A 20,038-nucleotide genomic window follows, 5' to 3' on the forward strand; every position below is an offset into this window, starting at 1 on the left:
GGTACTTTTTCAGGACCACACAAAAATGGTGAAATTTTGATCAGCTGTGTGGTACACGATAAACTCTAGTTAGAAGTCAGTAAGGGGTATTTGTAAGTCTGTCCCAAGAAATATTTTTAATTCAACCTTTTTCATGTGCCAGCATCCTCTAGAAGTCATTTCATTGTTAAGATTTGGGTATCGATAGCACTTTTCTAGTTTACAGAGACAAAAAAGAAGTAAAGGTTCAGGTGCATGGCACCTTTGCAAAAATCTCTTGAAAAGTTAAAACATAAAGGTGACGATGAAAGGTACAGGCGCAATGAAATGGAAAAAGTCATATGCAAATTTCTGCACTGAGATCTGTTCCCTAGTTCTTTGAGTTACTGAGATGAGTCCTGCCGTGGTCATCCCATAGTTTTAGAGAAGTATTGATAAGCACCACTGGGCAGCCCAGGTTCAACCAGAACTGCAAATAGCAGTCAAGGTAGTGCTAGCTGATGAGGAAAGACTTGGCCTCCAGAATGAGATAAATGCAGCAAAGGACAAGAATAGCTGAAAGCCATGACGCTTTGGGAAAGCCATTTGACCCACTCCTACAGAAAGAAAATCAGTGATGACAAGTCATTTTTTCAACAACAGTTAGATATACTTTTAAAATTAATACTAATTGAAGTTATCTAACTAAAAGTTGCAAGGTAGTAATTCTGAAACTTGAACATTCATCAGAATCACATGGAAGTCTTGTTAAAACACAAATTCCTAGTCCCCACTCCCAGAATTTCTGATTCAGTAAGTCTGGGATGTGGCCTGAACGCTTGCATTTCTAAGTTCCCTGGTGATGCTAATGCTGCAGTCTGGGGACCACACTTTGAGACCCACTGTTCTAGGGTACACCACATGGAACTGCTGACCTGTGAATTTTAGGATACCAGGAATGCAACTTAAAAATTGGCTGAAAAAGAAAAGTCCCCATCATTCCAGTTTTCCTCGCCCAAATAAATAAACTCAAAAATTAATATTAAAACCTGAATAGCAATTAATACTATATTGAAACTCTTCTATAGAGATGACTTTTAAAATAAATTCATCTAGGAGCAATGAGGAACTCCTAACATGTGTCTTAAGAGACCAATCCTTGACAATAACATGTATTTCCTTTCAAATTCTTTGATATAGGCCCAGGCATTAGCATTTTTATCCATACAGTTATCATGATGGAATTCCCCAAAGTCCTACTTTAAACACAAAAACATACACATGCTGCTGAAGAGTTGGCTGAGGTAAAGGTTGAGTAATTCTGCAAATGGTTCCCTTTCCTCCAATCTTTCGGATCCCTGGAGGCCTTTGTGGTATGAGAGTTGGACTCACCCTACTTCCAAAGGCCACATCAGATAAAAGACCTTCTACACAAACTACACATGTCTGCTGGGTAAGGAGGTCAACAGGGCAGTCTGCGACAAACTCCATTGGGCAATCCATGTATCTGTGCTAAAAATGAGAGGCATCTTAGCAATCAGAGAAGAAAAACATTTTTATAAAGAAACTTTATTGCATAATTTCTGTATACAATCAACATAGGAAAAGGGTTTTCTTAATGAAAATTTCATGTCATTTTTCAAAAGTTTTGAACTGTTTGGAGAAAAATTATTACAAAGGTATCTAAGGCAAAAATAATATTTGACTTCCAAAACAAATGACAATCCCTTTCATTGTTTTTCTTATTTAAAGCAATGCATTTTATAGATAATTAATATGGAGAGGCTTTCAAGTTGTTATGTCATTTGCATTTAAAATTTAAATGCATCTAAGATGTGAAAAGTTTAAACACACAGAAATGTTCTCTAAGACAATATATACAGCAGCTTTCTTTCTTCTGCATGACTGTATGTACGCAGATTTTACACAATCCTGCATCTTCTATTGGTACATTAAGGAATCCATCTTGCCTTATGTTAAACGGCGTAACTCCCACAGATCACATACACCTCACCATATTGATTCAGTTCATTGCACTCTATATCCTGCAAAAATAAATCTAGGGCTCGACAGCTGACATTATTGCTCACTGACGTTTTAGTAATATATTTCTTTAACATAAGACAGAAATACAGTGAAATTTGATACCACTTAAACCCAAAAGCAATCTGGAATTAAACCACATGCATATACCCCACTTTTTTCCCCAATGGATGCTGCATTTTTCCTAAAGCCGATGCTGGAAAGTATAGTAGAAGAAACTCTGGCTTTCCTTGAAACAAAGGCTAAGGATTAGAAAAGCAGTTTTTTGAGGGGAATGCTAAGCCCCCCATTAAAAATGAAGGAACAATGACAATCCAGAATCTGTGCAGAGCGGGAAGAAGGCCCTGATTTATCTTCCCTGTCCACCCTAACACATGGCTCTTGTCCAGCAGACCCTGGGGAAGCCACCATGTGTAGCTAGAGCAGTGTGAGAAGTTCTGTGTGTAGCCCTGAAGGAATGGCTGCATCCTGTGACAGGAATACCCTGGGAGACCCACTTCTTTAGCTGCCACCATGTGAGGATCCTTGGGTTTCTGGGAAATGCTGGGGCTCCCTTCATACCCCTAGGCAAGTCAGGAACAGTATCTAGGATGGTATGGATGCTGAGGCCTCAATGGGCTCTGTCTGGTCTCAGATTTTACATCTGATTTCTAGAGGGGAGTGAAACCTGCAAATTCCCTAGTGGCCCCAGGGCCTGAAGTGAAACATCCTGGGAGCTAAGGGAGACTTACCTGGAATTATACAGTTGTAGCAAAAGTGACAATGAAGAGCCACCAGAATGCCAGGGGCTCATCAGAAGGTGCTTACAGAGACATGGAAGAATGTGGACATGATCACACTGTCATTTTGATTTGTCACAACTTTTCATTTTAATTTCTTATTTTTTCTTTAAAATTCACAAGTAATTCTCTTACTTTTGTCTTGGTGCTCACAAAAAAGGATGTTGGCTTTTCATAAGCCTCCAAAGGTTTACAAAAAATAATATTTTTTAAAAAACTGTACTTCAGAATTAGCAATCAAGGCTACAGACACAATATGTATCATTCGCAAACTGTATCTTCACACCTGGCTACAGCAATATCAGTTTATGTCATCATCTCTCATATCCATGAGAACCTGATTGTACACAACGACATCCATTCTACCGGACTAAATGTTATCAAGTAACTGAGCACAGCGTCTCAGAGTAAAACCCGCCATATTGCTACAAAGAGAACTTTCTGGCTTTTGGCCCAACTGTTTCCATACCAATCTGCTAAGTAACCTCCTCTCTGCTTCTTTCCATTTCAAATGCCTGTGCTTCAGCCTCTGAGGCAATTAGAACCAGATCAGTTTAATTTTACACTACTGATCTTAATTGTATAGCAACAACATCATAATTTTGCCCTGAGAGTGTCAATACATTCTACAAATATTGTGAGTCCCATTTTATACAGGGAGAAATAGGCACAGAGAGGGTAAATGGCTTGTCCCTTGTCATAGGGCAGATTAGTGTCAAGGGCGAGACTTGAGCTCCCGGCAATTTCTATTTTAATTCCCCACATCTTTCCAGGGGGCACATGAAACTTTGTGCATAAGGTACAAGCCCTTTGGGCTCTGTTTGTTACTCAAAATATCTTGTCAGATTTTCTGCCTACCCGTGGATATCTGAGTATGCAGGACTTCCTCCTTGGTGTTTTCTGCTTTGTCTTTTTTCTGCTTCCTTGACAAGGCGTCTTGTCCCTAATATTTTACACAGTGGAATTTACCAAAATGCCATTCCAGCTGCAGCTGGCATTAGGTGCAGAGGAAAGCACTTATAAAAAGGCAAGGGTAGGTGTTTGTGAATTCTGGACAAAATGGGGCTCAACATTTTGCAGTTGTCTTACATTCCAATGTTTTCAATGGAAAATAAAATAAAATAAAGTCCTAACTGTGAGGTAATGTTTACTTCTCTGCCACAACATTCGGTGTGCCCCTCAGATCTGGCAACAATTTAACATAAGGAAAAACTTTAGACCTTCACACCCTTTTAGTGAGAATAAACGACCTTAGCTCAAACTTTCCACAAAGCTGAGAAGTCTCATAAGACATCACTCCATCCTTATCTTAGGTAGATCTATACAAATGCCTTACGGCCATGTGTCTCGCAGATCTCTAAGCACTTCCAAGCTCTAGTCTCTATGTTGCGTAGGAGATATCTATATTCACGTTTGAAGACCAAGCACCCTCTGCCTCTTAAAGAAAAAAAAAAAAAAAAAAAAAGACTCAAAATCAGCTATGTGGCTTGAATAATGCCAAATGGTACTTAAATGGCTTGTGAAGAAGTTTCACAAAGCTGTCTCCACTCACTAAAGCTATAAACAGGTCAGGATCTACTGGTAGTCAATAGCAAAATACATTGGCGGTCAGGCCTCTGTTTAAGCAAAAGAAGAAAAAATACCAATAGCACAAAACTGCCTTTACATTTTTTTTGAAAAAATATATCTATTAAGATAGACCATTTTGATTTGTTTTTAGTAAGCTGTGCCTTAAGAACACTTTGTTACTCTCCATCCTACAGCTCAGATTTGTCCGCCTGGGCTGGGCTGCAGACTCCACTGCTTCCTTCCGCACCGCTGCGCTCTGCAGGCATGAAAGACAAGGAAGCTGAGTTGATGCAGTATCTTTTGCCGGTTGGACGAGGTCCGTCGTCAAAAATGTGCCCAAGGTGAGCTCCGCACTGAAAGAGAAGAGCAAAATGTAAGGGCAAAGTGTGTACAAAGCAGGCTTTGAGAGAACTCGTGTTAAGCAGTATAAATGAATGACCGGCCTGTAGAGAAATAATGGAAACCATCATGGAGGATTTCTAATCCACCTGTCAATAGCTACAAGGATGGTTTCTGGCAGGCTTTGCACCACATGCTGAGAATAAGAAACACTGGAATTGTGCATATCAGAAATCATTTAGGAGCCACTGTATTTTTTGATCTGTGAAGTCTCTCAGCCAGCTGAAAAATGACTGCAGTAATTTCATGAATTGAGTTGACCCTTGATCTCCCCTTGTAAGAAACATGGCAGAATAAAATCTCTCCCTGCTGGCATTACTTCTGGCTTTGGATGGGTGGGTTTCAGATATGCAGAAGTCCACTGTAAAAGATACTGTTTAACTGACCATGACGGAGGTTATGCTTGCTTTCATGGGCAGTAAAACTTAACATCAGGCAAGCACTGGATGTTCTTGGAACCCAACAATGCAAAGGGAAGGCTCAATAGTTATGTCACGGTCACCAGGGCTGCAAGTGTAGCAAATAGAAAGCTCTCTAGACCACACAATCATTTTTACTGTCTTCCAACAGGTGGAGTGCCACGCTGGCTTCTTTAGCCAAATGAACTGTCACATGTGGAGAGGGAATAAACTGTTTAGCTAAAAGCCATACTATTGACTACCCATAAAGCTGAGGAGGACAAAAGGCCCAGAATATCAGACAAAGCAGGAGGAGGGATGGTTACAATGGTGTTTAAGAGAAATCCAGCCCACAGAAATTTTCTCCAATAGGGCCGGCTCACTGAATAAAACCCTGTGCTAACTGCTCCAATGCTACCTATGGCTCCAGGAGATGACAGCATAGGTCACACTCACCACTCTCCCACCCTCTCACCATGGACAGGGCTGAAGGAAATGGAGACCTTGGTAGACCACATTCAAACTGGACATGAAAACACATCATTCGTAATGAACAAAGAAACGAAAGCCTGGGGGTAAATGCTTCCATTCATTTGTTTAACGAATATTTATGTACTGCCTGCTGCATATCAGGTACTGTCCTGGAGATTCAGGCAACGATCTCTGGCCTCATAGAGTTTACAGTCTAGTGGGAGAGACAGGAAATACACAAGAAAACAAGTGAACTGAAAAGTATGCTGGGTAGAAGTAAATGTCAGGATAAAAAAGAGAGGAAAATGATATGAAGTATCAGGGTCGGGTGTTGACATTTTAGATAGGGTGGCCAGGGGAGGCCTCACTAGGATGACTTTGGAATAAGGACCTGAAGGAAATGAGGGAGTGAATATATGGATGACAGCATTCCAGGCAGAAGGAAGAGTCAAGATTTAGGTAAGAACATGAGACATACAGATGATTTATTAATTCTTCCCAATGGTTTGATACATAAAACAAATTGCGGGAAGGAAAGTAGGGATTGACTGTTGATGATGGGGTTAAGATACCAAATGGAGATGATGAGAGGAAAGAGAGGAAGGGTGCTCGTTACAAAGAACTGGAATCTCAGTTTCCCCACTGGAAGTGTGAAACAATTCTCGAGGGTTCCCTAGTTATTAAGAAATAGCACAAATAGCAACTTTGACTATATGGCACTTCCATGTTAAAAGTGCATTCTTACTTTACTGCCAACATACTGTGTCAGCTTATTAAAGAACTAAAAATGAACCCTGAACTGATTTGATCTATTGCCTGGAAAATATGAAACAGGCCTAAAAAACAAATCTTGCATTATTTTACCACATTCTATGCAGGTTTAGGTAATATCGAGGCTGACAGCTCAGATTGCTTTTCCTTTCTATAAACAATTGAGGCCAATTTTTCAGGCATCAGCAGCTAAGATGCACCAGTAAAAATACATCTGCTTACCCAATGGACACAGGAAAACACCCATTTTGCCTGCCAAAACAGTCAGTGTGCAGGCCAACAGGAACTAGTGGTCCCGGTGACCAGTATGTGTGTGCAATTACTGATCTCACATGCAGCTCCGGCACTTTGATCACTTGGCATCTGAGAGGTGAAGTTTTCACATAAAAGCCTCAGATAGGTTTTTTTTTTTTTTTTCTTTTTTAATGAGAGAATACGGCTATCTGGGCAAAATAAATGATATTGCCTTTATTAATCATCCCTTGAGCATACTTAGAAAACAGTTCTATTTACAATTCTCCAAAAATAAAGCATAAGAAAGATATACTTGAAGCCATTTAAGAATAATTTTTATGGTCTTCACTTCCCAAATTTTTTTTTTTTTTAAATCCAAATTATGGCAATTTAATCTGTTGACCTGAATTGGTTTTTGGTCTACAGTTTCATTTGCTAATTTGTAATTAGCTTTTTGATTCAACATAAAGGAAAACGATTATACATGTGGCCCCTAATCCAGGCAAAAGGGAAAGGTGAAGAAGAGAAATAACAGTTAGGCAGAGGTAGCAAAAACGATTTCCAAACAAATACACGGGCTGGCAATGGGCGAGGGAAATCCTCAGAAAAGGTGAGCCCCTAAAAGGGTAGTGATGGCTTCACTGTGCCTGCCACAAGGTGTTTTGGAAGATTCACACCAGACTTGGATTACGGAGGACAGATCAACATTTCAAAACATACCAAAAACCCACTGCCGTCAAGTCGATTCTGACTCATTGAGACCCTATAGGACAGGGTAGAACTGCCCCATAGAGTTTCCAAGGAGCGCCTGGCAGATTTGAATAGCCGATCTCTTGGTTAGCAGCCATAGCACTTAATCACTACACCACCAGGGTTTCCATTGTCAAGACATAGAAGGTGTTCATTTGTATCTGTGCCACCACATACGTGCCCACCCCATTGCCTATAAAGCTGCAAGACCATCTGTCTGAGGAAAGACTTAACCACACAGCGACATTTGTGCTTCCTCCCAGGTATGGCCAGTTTCCCGTAAAAGACCATTACCCAGGCTCTTCTAAAAACGCATAAGCCCTGAAGGCTCCTCCCTGGAGGGGCAAGCACATGGAGCCCATTCTTTCCAGTGTCTACCCCTGGCCAAGCTGGGATGATGAGTGGAAGTTGTCAGTGATGCATTGTTTCTGTGGCCGCCTGCGAGCTCAGCCTCCCCGGCCCCAGCCAACTGGCAATGTGTTGGGATCTCTCCGCACACCTGGTTGTAACCAAAACAAACTGGTTGCCCGATGCAGAAATCTCTGAAACCTGCTGTTAATGATTTATTTCAGGTGAGAATCTTAGGTGCACATTTTAAAAGTTGTTTTCAAATGTTTTTTTTTTTTTAATTTGTTTTACTGGTAAAACACCACCTATAGCTGAATAGTCTAGCCCTCATCCTGAAGAAGTATGAAAAAATTGTCCAAAAGAAAATGTAAAAATTTCCTTTATCACCTAAGGCTCCTACTCAGAAAAGCTGGCAACTAAAGAACCTGTACAGAACCAGGGGAAAAGAGCCTCCACCGCCCCCCCCAGTGGGGGGGGCGGTGATTGAGCATTATATTTAACATAATTCCTTAAAATCTGACTGCAATTCTCAATTGTGTGCATAAGAGACACAAATAGTGCATTCAACACATTACATATTTCTGTACTGATGTATTTCCAACCATCCTAGAGGGTTTTCTCCCAGCTATTTCTAGGATGTTTTGGGCTTTTATTATTGTCATATTCTCTTAAGTGTTTGATCTACAAGATGAAGCACTTTCAAGGCAGGGTTTTTACACTTGGGCACATGGTTCAGGATGCGATGGAGAAAACAGTTTTAAGAAGAAAAGCAATTTACTTTGCCAGTAGTAGTCTGTTTGCTCCCACTGTTATTGAAGACACTTGTGTGTAAGAAGGTGCTCTTTTCCTCTGTGCTTGTGATATTAATCTTTTGCCAAGGAAATGATCGTGAAGTCACCAGTTTAGCATTATGATTTTACTAAGAGATCAAGAAAAAGAGAGATGGGCTGTGAGTCTCGACACCCTGTTGTAACACATGGGTATCTTTAATCATCAGCAATATATGAGTTGTCATCTGCGAAAGATTAATAAGGTTTGGGGTTTTACCAAAAACTGCTTAACTTTTGAAAATACTTTACATTGGTAGATAACTTACCTTTCTATTGATTTAGCTGACTTAGAACAAATTAATAATGTTCTAAAACAAACTTAAGGGACTCTACCATAGATTCAAGCAGTCATAGCAACAGTCATAAACAGACTCCAGCTTGGGTAAACTCAAGGATCTGATGGTTTCCTTAAAGATTATTACAAAAAGTTAAGTGATTTATTGGTCTCCCATTTGCTCCAGATGTAGGATTTTGATCTGAAGAAGGAAGAATTCCCCAAACATTTCCAGGAGGGACTTACTTTACTGAACTGAGGCTAAAACCAAGTAAGTTTTACCTCTTTGCACTGAATTTAAACTCCTGACAAAGCATTGCTTAACAAGCTGGGGTTGGAGGTTTAAGGAGAAGCTGTCAAACAATTATTCACAGTAGTCAGTGAAACTGGAATAAACACAATGTATGTCATCACTAGCTGAAAAGTGTAGATTAAAAAAAATTAAGGAAAATTCTTTATAACTGAAAATTGTTAGCAAATTGCTGTAGCCAAGGGAAGAAGATACGTGTGCCCACTTTGGTAAAGAATTTAAGGTAAAGATCCTCTATAGAACAGATAAATGTAATTCCTCAATTCAGTAGGTGTAATACAAAAAGAAAACAAATATGATTGCAACAAAAATAAGAATATAACAGGGTAACTTGTTTCCTCAGCAAGCAGCAATCATAATGAAGGCAGTGAAGAAGATCAAGGAGCCCTGGTGGCCCAGTGGCTTCTAACCAAAAGGTTGGCAGTTGGGACCCACCAAGCAGCTCTGTGGGAGAAAGGTCTAGTGATCTACTCCTGTAACGACTAAAGCCTAGAAAACCCTATGGGGCTGTTCTACTCTGTCACATGGGGTCACTATGAGTCAACAATGACTCAACTGCACACAACAACCTTAAAGATCAGGCAGTATGTTAGGTTTCTTATACAACAATTCTTTTAGAAGGATCTGATGGCAATATTCCTCTGAAGAGTGGAGATAGGACTGAATCAACCTTAACTTTCTCAATCAAATTTTACTAAAACATTATTACCTTAGAAGTTACACAGAAAACCTACAATGTACTGTAAAGAGGTGGCAAGTTATTGGCTCCCTATGTGTTTACAATTACTACCTACATATGAGGCCTAATTCACAACATGTTCTGTTCAATACCATAACTTAAAAAAAAAAAAACAAATTAAAAAAAAAAAAAGAATCCTAACTATAAAGGCAAGAATTAAGGGCCAATAGACCAAGACCCACGCATTTGTCAGTCTGTCATACTATAGGGTCTTGCATGTTGCTGTGATGCTGGAAACTATGCCATCAGTATTCAAATGCCAGCAGGGTCACCCCTGGTAGACAGGTTTCAGCTGAGCTTACAGACTAAGACAGACTAAGAAGAAGGAACCAACAGTCTACTTCTGAAAAGAATCAGCCAGTGAAAACCTTATGAATAGCAGTGGGACACTGTCTGATACAGTGCCTAAAGATAAGCCCCCCAGGTTGGAAGGTACTCAGAAAGACTGCTGGGGAAGAGCTGCATCATCAAAGTAGAGTTGACCTTAATGACATGGATGGAGGGACCTTCATTTGCTGATGTGGCACAACTCAAAATGAAAAGAAACAGCTGCAAACATCCACTAATAGAACATGGAATGTACAAAGTATGAATCTATGAAAATTCGATATTGTCAAAAATGAAATGGAACACATAAAAATTGATACCCTAGGCATTAGTGAGCTGAAATGGACTAGTATTGGTCATTTTGAATCTGACAATTACATGGTCTGCTATGCCAGGAATGACAGCTTGAAGACAAATGGCGTTGTATTCATCACCAAAAAGAACAGTTCAAGATTTATCCTGGAGTACGACGCTGTCAGCGATAGGATGCTATCCATACGCCTACAAGGAAAACCAGTTAATACGATTACTATTCAAATTTACATACCAACCACTAAGGCCAAAGATGAAGAAATTGAAGATTTTTACCAATCCGAGAAGTAGCCAGAAAGTGATCAAACATGCAATCGGGATGCACTGATAATTACTGGTGATTGGACTGCAAAGTTGGAAACAAAGAAGGATTGGTAGTTGGAAAATATGGCCTTGGTGATACAAACAATACCAGAGATAGCATGATTGAATTTTGCGAGACCAACTACTTCCTCATTGCAAATACCTGTTTTCACCAACATAAACGGTGACTATTTTTTTTTTATACACATGGAAACCTTGCCAGATGAAATACACAGGAATCATATCAACTACATCTGTGGAAAGAGACAATGGAAAAGCTCAATACCATCAGTCAGAACAAGGCCAGGTGCCAACTGCAGATCAGACCATCAATTACTCATACGCAAGTTCAAGTTGAAGCTGAAGAAAATTAGAACAAGTCCACGAGTGCCAAAGTAGGACCTTGAGTATATCCCACCTGAATTTAGATACCATCTCAAGAATAGATTTGACGTGTTGAACACTAATGATCAAAGACCAGACGAGTTGTGGAATGACATCAAACACATCATACATGAAGAAGCAATAGGTCATTAAAAAGACAGGAGAGAAAGAAAAGACCTAAATGGATGTCAGAAGAGACTCTGAAACTTGCTTTTGAATGCCAAGTAGCTAAAGGAAAAATGACAAAGTAAAAGAGCTGAATAGAAGACTTCAAAGGGCAGCTCGAGGAGACAAAGTAAAGTATTATAATGACATGTACAAAGACCTGGAGATAGAAAACCAAAAGGGAAGAACATGCTCAGCATTTATCAAGCTGAAAGAAAAATTCAAGCCTCGAGTTGCAATACTGAAGAATTCTACAGGGAAAATATTAAACAACACAGGAAGCATGAAAAGAAGACAGAAGGAATACACAGAGTAACTCTACCAAAAAGAATTGGTTGACATTCAACCGTTTCAGGAGGTAGCATATGATCAGGAACCAATGGTACTGAAGGAAGAAGTCTAAGCTGAACTGAAGGCATTGGTGAAAAACAAGGTTCCAGGAATTGATGGAATACCATTTGAGATGTTTCAACAAACGGATTTAACGCTGGAAGTGCTCACTTATCTATGCCAAGAAATCTGGAAGACAGCTACCTGCCCAACTGACTGGAAGAGATCTATATTTATGCCTATTCCCAAGAAGGGTGATCCAACCAAATGTGAAAATTATCGAACAACATCATTAATATCACATGCAAGCCAAATTTTGCTGAAGATCATTCAAAAGCAGCTGCAGCAGTATATCAACAGGAAACTGCCAGAAATTCAACCCAGATTCAGAAGAGGACGTGGAACCAGAGATATCATTGCTGATGTCAGATGGATCCTGGATGAAAGCAGAGAATAGCAGAAAGATGTTTACCTGTGTTTTACTGGCTATGCTAAGGCATTCGATTGCGTGGATCATAACAAACTATGGATAACATTTCGGAGAATGGGAATTCCGGGACGCTTAATTGTGCTCATGAGGAGTCTGTACATGGATCAAGAGGCGGTCATTTGAACAGAACAAGACAGTATTGTGTGGTTTAAAGTCAGGAAAGGTGTGCATCAGGGTCATATCCTTTCATCACACTTATTCAGTCTGTATGCTGAGCAAATAATCTAAGAAGCTGGACTACATGAAGAAGAATGAGGCATCAAGATCAGAGGAAGACTCATTAACAATCTGTATTACGCAGATCACACAACCTTACTTGCTGAAAATGAAGAGGACTTGAAGCCCTTACTGATGAAGATCAAAGACCACAGCCTTCAGTACAGATTACACCTCAACATAAAGAAAAGAAAAATCCTCACAACTGGACCAATAAAAACTATCATGATAAACAAAGAAAAGATTGATGCTGTCAAGGATTTCATTTTACTTGGATCCATAATCAACATCCATGGAAGCAGCAGTCAAGAAATCAAACGACCTACTGCATTGGACAAATCTGCTGCAAAAGACTTCTTTAAAATATTGAAAAGCAAATATGTCACCTTGAGGACTAAGGTTCACTGGCCCAAGCCATGGTATTTTCAGTTGCCTCGTATGTATGCCAAAGCTAGACAATGAATAAGGAAGACCAAAAAAGAATCGATGCCTCCGAATTATGGTATTAGCAAAGAATAGTGAATATACCATGGACTGCCAGAAGAAGAAACAAATCTGTCTTCGAAGAAGTACAGCCAGAATGCTCCTTATAATTAAGGGAGGATGGCAAGACTTCGTCTCATATACTTTGGACATATTATCAGGAGGGACCAGTCCCTGGAGAAGGACATCATGCCTGGTAAAGGAGAGGGCTGACACAGTGGCTGAAACAATGAGCTCAAACGCAGCACAGACTGTGAGGATGGTGCAGAACCAGACATTGTTTCTTTCGTTGTTCTTAGGGTCGCTATGAGTTGAAACCGACTCGAAGGCACCTAACAACAACAATAGCCAAGGGTGCTTTTTAAATGCTTATGCTGAGGCCTCACACCAGGCCAAATTAGAATCTCTAGGGGGCATCAGAAAGTCCACCATCACACTCAGAGGCTCATTTCTGAGAAAGAAGAATGATCTGAAAAATGTAGCTTAGATAAAATATAAAGTCTGCTTTTAAAGGGAGAGAATAGCCTTCATACTTAAAAGACAGTAAATTTGCTAGTCTTATTAAAAAAAAAAAAGATTCATTAGGGCTGACGGTTAAGTTCAAACCAATCTCCACCCACCCCTCTTGCTACTTGATAGTAAATATGCTACCTACTACCTAAAAATCTTGTGCCTGGTGAATGGAGTTAAATAAAAATGGATAAGGCAGGTGGTAGAATGCTAAGGGAGGCCAAACCTACTACCTAAAAATCTTGTGCCTGGTGAATGGAGTTAAATAAAAATGGGTAAGGCAGGTGGTAGAATGCTAAGGGAGGCCAAACCTACTACCTAAAAATCTTGTGCCTGGTGAATGGAGTTAAATAAAAATGGATAAGGCAGGTGGTAGAATGCTAAGGGAGGCCAATGTGGCAGTGACTTAGCTATTATAGCTTCCTTCCTGATTGTGTGCCTTTTATCTTTGAAAAGTGAACAGACATCCCTCAACAAAATCCTGTAATATCAATGAATTTCAATACTACCATACTCAGACTTCACATTTCACCTATTTAAAACAGGTGAGCAGAGCAGGACTACCTGCTTTAATGTGTGCAGTTGCTCTTATTCTGTGTACAAAAAGGTTCTGACTATGTTTTGGGGTTTAAGTATAAAATACACACTAGCTCAAGTCTCCTAATGGACAATGACAGAATAAACCTGGTGCTTTTGCCTCCTTCTCAACCCATGCTTACTTTCTTCTTATAGCCAGCACTAATTTGTTTAGAGCAGAGTGGGCTGAATTAATTAGAATATGCTCGGAAACAAGGATAGCTCTATACAATAGAAGCAGAGAAGGAATTACCTTACTTATTGCATATTCCCACTCTGCCCTCATACAGCCTACCGCTGAGCTGCCCCTCCTACAGCCTCTCTTCAACCTCTCCCTTCACATCCACCCAAGAGAAGTCATTTCTGGGGTTTTGTTGATGGTGTTTGGATCACTGCTGTTAGATGCTCAGAACTGTAGGGAGAAGGGGGTTATCAGGTTATATAAGCCCACATATGAAAGCTTTATATATCTGTAGGAATAGCCCACTCCTCACTCTTCCCTACCAATGATTTTGTTTAATAGTATTGAAGCCAGTGACTAACATTTAACTGGACTTGCTAAATACCTGAAGACTGAAATATCATTAGGACTTTATATAGATTTCATGTGCTTCTTGTCCCTCTTGTGATCAGTCACTTGGCCTGAGTTGCTGTACTTAGAAAAATCAGGAGTCTTAAAAGTTTTAAAAGTGTTTGCAATGCAGGGTGGACAGAGTATTGGGTTTTCAGGTGGGGTTAACTGACCTGAGAGCAGCTTGTTTCCACCCGGTGCATCCCATAAGAAAAGTCATCTGTGAAGGTGATTGCATCAGGGCTGATCACATCATGGAACGAAGGCCAACCTGGGGTGGAGAGGCAAAAGAACCAAAACAGAGAGGAGAGTTACATAGCCTTAGGTTAGAGCGCAATTTTAAAGAAATACTAAGAAAGAATGGAAATACTTAATATACGACTCATGCTTAATTTTTTCAACCTGAAAAAAAAGGTCAAACCTGAAGGATAATATAGTTTGCAAAAGTGCAATTATTTTTAAGAATAACCTTTTCCTCAGATTCAGATTATAGTCATATTGGGGTTTTACGTTTCATGAGGCATTATTAGACCATATAATGGTTTTCTAGAGCATCTCCAAACTTAAAAAGTTTTCTCTCACCACTTTTTCTCTTGTCTCCAGTGTCACGAAGCAGCCCTAAAGCACTTTAAGTCTTGCAGTATGATGTCTGCCAAAATGCAATCTAATTGGTCTGGCTGTTAATTTCCAACAGTTCCTTACCTCTTTAGGAAGCTTGTTTTTTCACTACGTAGTTTGGATGGTTAATCACTGTGTTAAATTATAAAAAATCAATATCCTGTTGTCTCTATCTTAATCTAATTTCCCTGAATAGACGGTATCGAGAAGGCATAGCTTCTATTTTACGGGCAAGGGGCTTGCTCATTTCCTAGAAGAAACTCAAAGAGCAGCGTTCCTCAGGCACCTCTACGTAGCCCCTTCCCTCAAATAGCATCTTGTTCCAATTTTCATTAATTCTAATGATTTTTTAAAATATATGCACTGTTTTAAGAAACTCAGTGGTAACTGGACCATAAGGTTGTATAAATGTTTATGAGTACACAATTAGGATTTATGGTCAGTACGTATGGACATGTTTTTACATGTTTCCAGAAAATGTATATAGAGTCACCGAACTGAAGCCTGTACCCCCAAAATGATGAAAGAAGTGTGATGTTGCCGAATTGCTGGTACATTTTTTTTCTTCCTTTTCAGAAGACAAATTTATTCCTGCAGAAAATAGGAAGCCCTTTAAAAACACAGTGCTTTGTGTTAATACACCTATCGAAAGAAAACAGTATGCAAACTTCAATAATATGACTTCTAGTTTCAAACAGAACAAATCAGCTCAGGCCAAGTTTCTATAAGAAACTCTCCCAAACTCCCTGCCCCCCACTATGCAACAGTATGGCTTTCATAGTTAGTGCCATATTTAACACCAGGAGTTTCCTTGAGTTGAGCTCAAGATTGCCACAAATCACCAGGAAAGCCATAAGCTTCTAGACTCTAAGATAACATTTCACAAAAACTATGCTGAGACTCACCAACATTCTTAAGACAATCCATTTATCCCTACTTTCCAAATTCTAAAAAGAATTTTAATACATTCTAGGATATAATATTTGTTTTATAATGATTACTTGACACATTTAAGTGTTCTTTGTTCAAGGACTGAAGTACCAATTACTAGTGAAGAGAAGTTTAATGATGACTTTGAGGAGATTGAAAAATAAAGTCATTTATCTAGGAAAAGAAAAAAAGCATTCTGCATTTTCTTTTTTAACCTCTCAGGGCATAACTCATTTGATTGTGGTGTAAGGCAACTAATATAATAGGGGGCACATTTGATTCAATAGTAAACACGTAAAAAGATTTAAGAGTTTTTTTTTTTTTTATCACGAAGCTATCTTTCTTCCTTCTATTTTTCTATTTTTAGAATTAAAAAGCAGTAAATTCCTTCTATTTTTAGAATTAAAAAGCAGTATGAGGAAATATATATACAGGTGACTATGAGTTGGAATTGACTTGATGGCAGCGGGTTTGGTTTTTTTGCTTTGATTTTGGTATGCTACCTCTGCGCCTTATATACTTGTTCTACTTATCATACTGGATTTGTGATTTATTTGTTTTCATGCTTTCCTCCCTGACAAGGTGATGAAGGCAGAGGCTGCCTGTGTGGTATTTGGAAGCCCTGGTGGCATAGTGGTTGGTTAAGAGCCATGGCTGCTAAGCAAAAGGTCAGGAGTTTGAATCCACCAGCTGCTCCTTAGAAACCATATGGGGCAGTTCTACTCTGTCCTATAGGGCCGCTATGAGTTGGAATTGAGTTGATGGCAATGGGTTTAAAAGGTTTTTTTTTTTGGATGTGGTATTCAGCACAAAGGCACAGCACAAATGTTTACTAAACTGATTTCAGATTAGCCTTAAACAAGCAAGCGGAATAGATAATTATGGCGCATCACAGAGTCCCACAGGAGAGAGAGAATACATAATCAGGCTCTTTTCTTACAGGCTAGATAAAGAAATATCAATGATAGCTTTTCACTGCAGTATCAAACTTGGCTCAATCACTATAATTAAACCTATCTAAGTGGGGAAGTAGCCTTATTATTTATTTAGGAAGGTAGAAACATGAAGATAATCTAAATCACCTCACTTTACAGGGATTCGGGGGAGGCAAAAGGGAAGAGCAGAGGAATAAGTTATTTGCCAAGGTCACACAGATGGGAAGTGGCAGAGCCAAAACTAGTATCTGGATATTTTGACTTCAGTCTAGGACTCCCTTCTTATTTTCCACTTTATTCCTCAATAAAAGGCTGAGAGGTCGTTCACTGGAATTTCCCAGCAGGAAGAAGGATGCAGGTTTTAAGAAATATGCTTACTGCTATATCTGGATAGTTGTACTGTTGCACTTAAGGGACCTCTAGGTGGAAGCAAATAATAATAGAACCTTAAACAAACAGATTCCCTCACCTTCTAATGACCAAACTTTCCACAAAGAAAGTCCAAGAGTAATGATGTAAATGATGTACTCTGGTTGGGACACATGTAATTTTTTTATTCATTTATCTAAAGCTACTACAAAGACTCAGAAACTCACCCCTAGGCAATAGAACTGAGAGAAACTGTCAATTATATTTGAGGTTTCTTATTCATATGTACCTCTCCTACTAATTATGAATCATTGCTTATTAATGATTTTTTTTGGGGGGTGGGGGGCTGCTTTGGAATAAGCTGTTAAACCATACAGCTTAAACAATACATTCAAGCTGTTAAACCATATTTTTGTCTCCATGAATTAAATATTTATAGAAGACTATACTCAAAGGTAGAGTAGGGTGAGATGGAGTGAAATAAAGTTAAGGTTGTTCTCAAATGATTTCAATGTGTTCCGGAAAATTGTTGAAACATGAGTAGTTTATTTGTTGTTTGTTTTGACATATTTAGACATTGAAAGTGATGTATAAAAGAAAAAAGACATTTCAAAACTATCCTAAAATTCCATTTGCATTGTAGAAGAAATTCAGTCTTTAAAATGGAATATTCAATATGTCACCCCAATCGTAGATTAGTGGAGATCAACAAGAGAACCCATGTTGAAGACTATAGCCCCGAGCGATAAAACATATTTCAAAAAAGAACTGTGGCCAGTAATGGTAACAGAGGAGAAGGCTGAGTTCGTTTGCTAGGTCTCAGGAAAAGCGAAGCTCTATAGAAAAAGATCCATCAGAAAGGTAAGTCCTTAAAGACAATCAAACCAAGAAGGGCCTTCACGCAAGAATAAATCGTCTTATGGCAGAGAAGCCACAGTGATGACAGCACTTTGAAAGTGGAATTCCCTCATCATGTGAAAGTATTTAAAGGAGGAACTCTTCACTGCTGTAAAAATCCTCAAAGGAAACCCTGCCCCCACTCCTAATAATAAGGAAAGTGCTTCAAAGGGTGATAGGCAAAGACTGAAGCAATCTGCGTCTTGTTGAGAAAATTATCTTGAGCAAAAGAGTGGGGGGGAGGGAATGTGTTTATGTCAGTTTTGACATTAAAGAAAGATCATCCATCCTCCTTTTTCTAGGATTTTCCTTTTGGTCTTCTCATCTAACAAAACATTATTTGTTTTGGATGCATTCCATGCACTTTTTAGAAGAAAAGTCACATGAAAACCTGTATAAACAGAGTTGGCTTATCCCACCCCCAATACATCCCTTTGTTTCTATTTGATGACGTTGGATTTCAGCCTATTATCATTTCATTTCAAAGAATATAAACTGTATGTTTTAGATATTAGCCTATAATTAACAAGAACTGCTTATATTCAATAAGTAAGTTCTCACCTCAAAAAATTTCTCATCCCTAAACAGCAAATAAGAAATATAGGCACTACAACTAAAGGAGACAAGTTGGAATAGAGCAGTTATGCTTCAACTTTTTTAGCAATCAGGCCAAATGAATCTTCAGACATAATACTTTGTTATAACATGATACAAATCAGATTACGTTCATCTATGTCTCTAACATGAGGACAAGTGACCCAGATCATTAATAGTAGCTCCTGGGTGCTTGCCCTCACCTATATTAGAATGCAGTTTTTTAGATTTCAGTAAAAAGGATCATTCTCCCTTTCTCCATAATGTAGTTTAATAAAGCTGCCCCAGTCTGCTGCGTAAGCCCATAACTGAATAGTGGCAGAGCTCTCCACCAGCAATGTTCCATTGACAAACTTTAAGCGGTTCACTCCAACTGCCTCCTGAGAAAGACTTTCTCGGCTCTCTATCCCAATCTCTTCCTTCCTCCTTCCAAAAATCTCTGAAATAAATTGTTAAAATCAGCAACATATTATAATCAAGTTGAAACCAGTTCCACCTGTATCATGTCTAATCAACCAGATAGGAGAATAAGGTGGCCCTTATTCTCCTATCTGTTGATTAAAGATTGCTATATAGCTTCTACCTCCCTTATTTCCTCCTCCCATCGCCAAATAAAAATTAGAAAGTTCAGTAAATTAGCTACATGATCTATCAATAGAACATGGCAAAAACTACCCATGACTGAGAACTTCCTATATTGAAATGCAATTACAAATATCATGTCTCAAGTGCAAAGTAAGTTTGAGCACAATAAATCCCAGTGGGGCTTAGGTGATGGTTTAATAATGATGATATATATTTGAGCATGGTTTGGGTGAGAAAAGCTGGAGAGGCAGGTTCATGCTGTTGTGTGGGTGTGCCCACTCTCACAGCTCTATAATTCTAGGACCATATTTCAATATTTGTAGCTTTTAGTTTCTCTCTAGCTGGAATCTGTTAACCTCACTGACCCATGGTTCACCACTGCATTGTCAACCACCTAAAATAGTGCCTGTTACATAAAAGGCATTCCAAAAATCCATCTGATGAATGAAAAAATGAATGCATGAATATCCCATAGTTTAAGATATCATTTGCTACCCACTTTGTAAGACAGCCTTAGCATCCTGATCATCGCTACGCCTACGCTTCCCCCATCCCAATGTTTAACCATAA

At 39.1% G+C, this 20,038-nt stretch overlaps 1 protein-coding gene across 4 annotated transcripts in view; it reads right to left on the reverse strand.

The window, feature by feature from the left end:
* Window positions 1–1,511: 1,511 nt before the first annotated feature.
* MSRB3 (methionine sulfoxide reductase B3) overlaps window positions 1,512–20,038 on the reverse strand; it is a 185,476-nt gene continuing 166,949 nt past the window's right edge. For 2 of the 4 annotated variants that reach the window (XM_023558490.2, XM_010598554.3), the window contains exons 5-6: window positions 14,714–14,811; window positions 1,512–4,702 (exon numbers count right to left, since the gene is read on the reverse strand). In XM_023558490.2, coding sequence (XP_023414258.1) covers window positions 4,538–4,702; window positions 14,714–14,811 — 263 coding nt within the window. In that variant the 3' untranslated portion in view covers window positions 1,512–4,537. The remainder of the gene's footprint in view (window positions 4,703–14,713; window positions 14,812–20,038) is intronic. The other 2 variants (XM_010598549.3, XM_003405181.4) reach the window with 1 other exon arrangement.

This window comes from Loxodonta africana, chromosome 4 (genome assembly GCF_030014295.1).
Source record: "Loxodonta africana isolate mLoxAfr1 chromosome 4, mLoxAfr1.hap2, whole genome shotgun sequence".
NCBI lineage: Eukaryota > Metazoa > Chordata > Mammalia > Proboscidea > Elephantidae > Loxodonta > Loxodonta africana.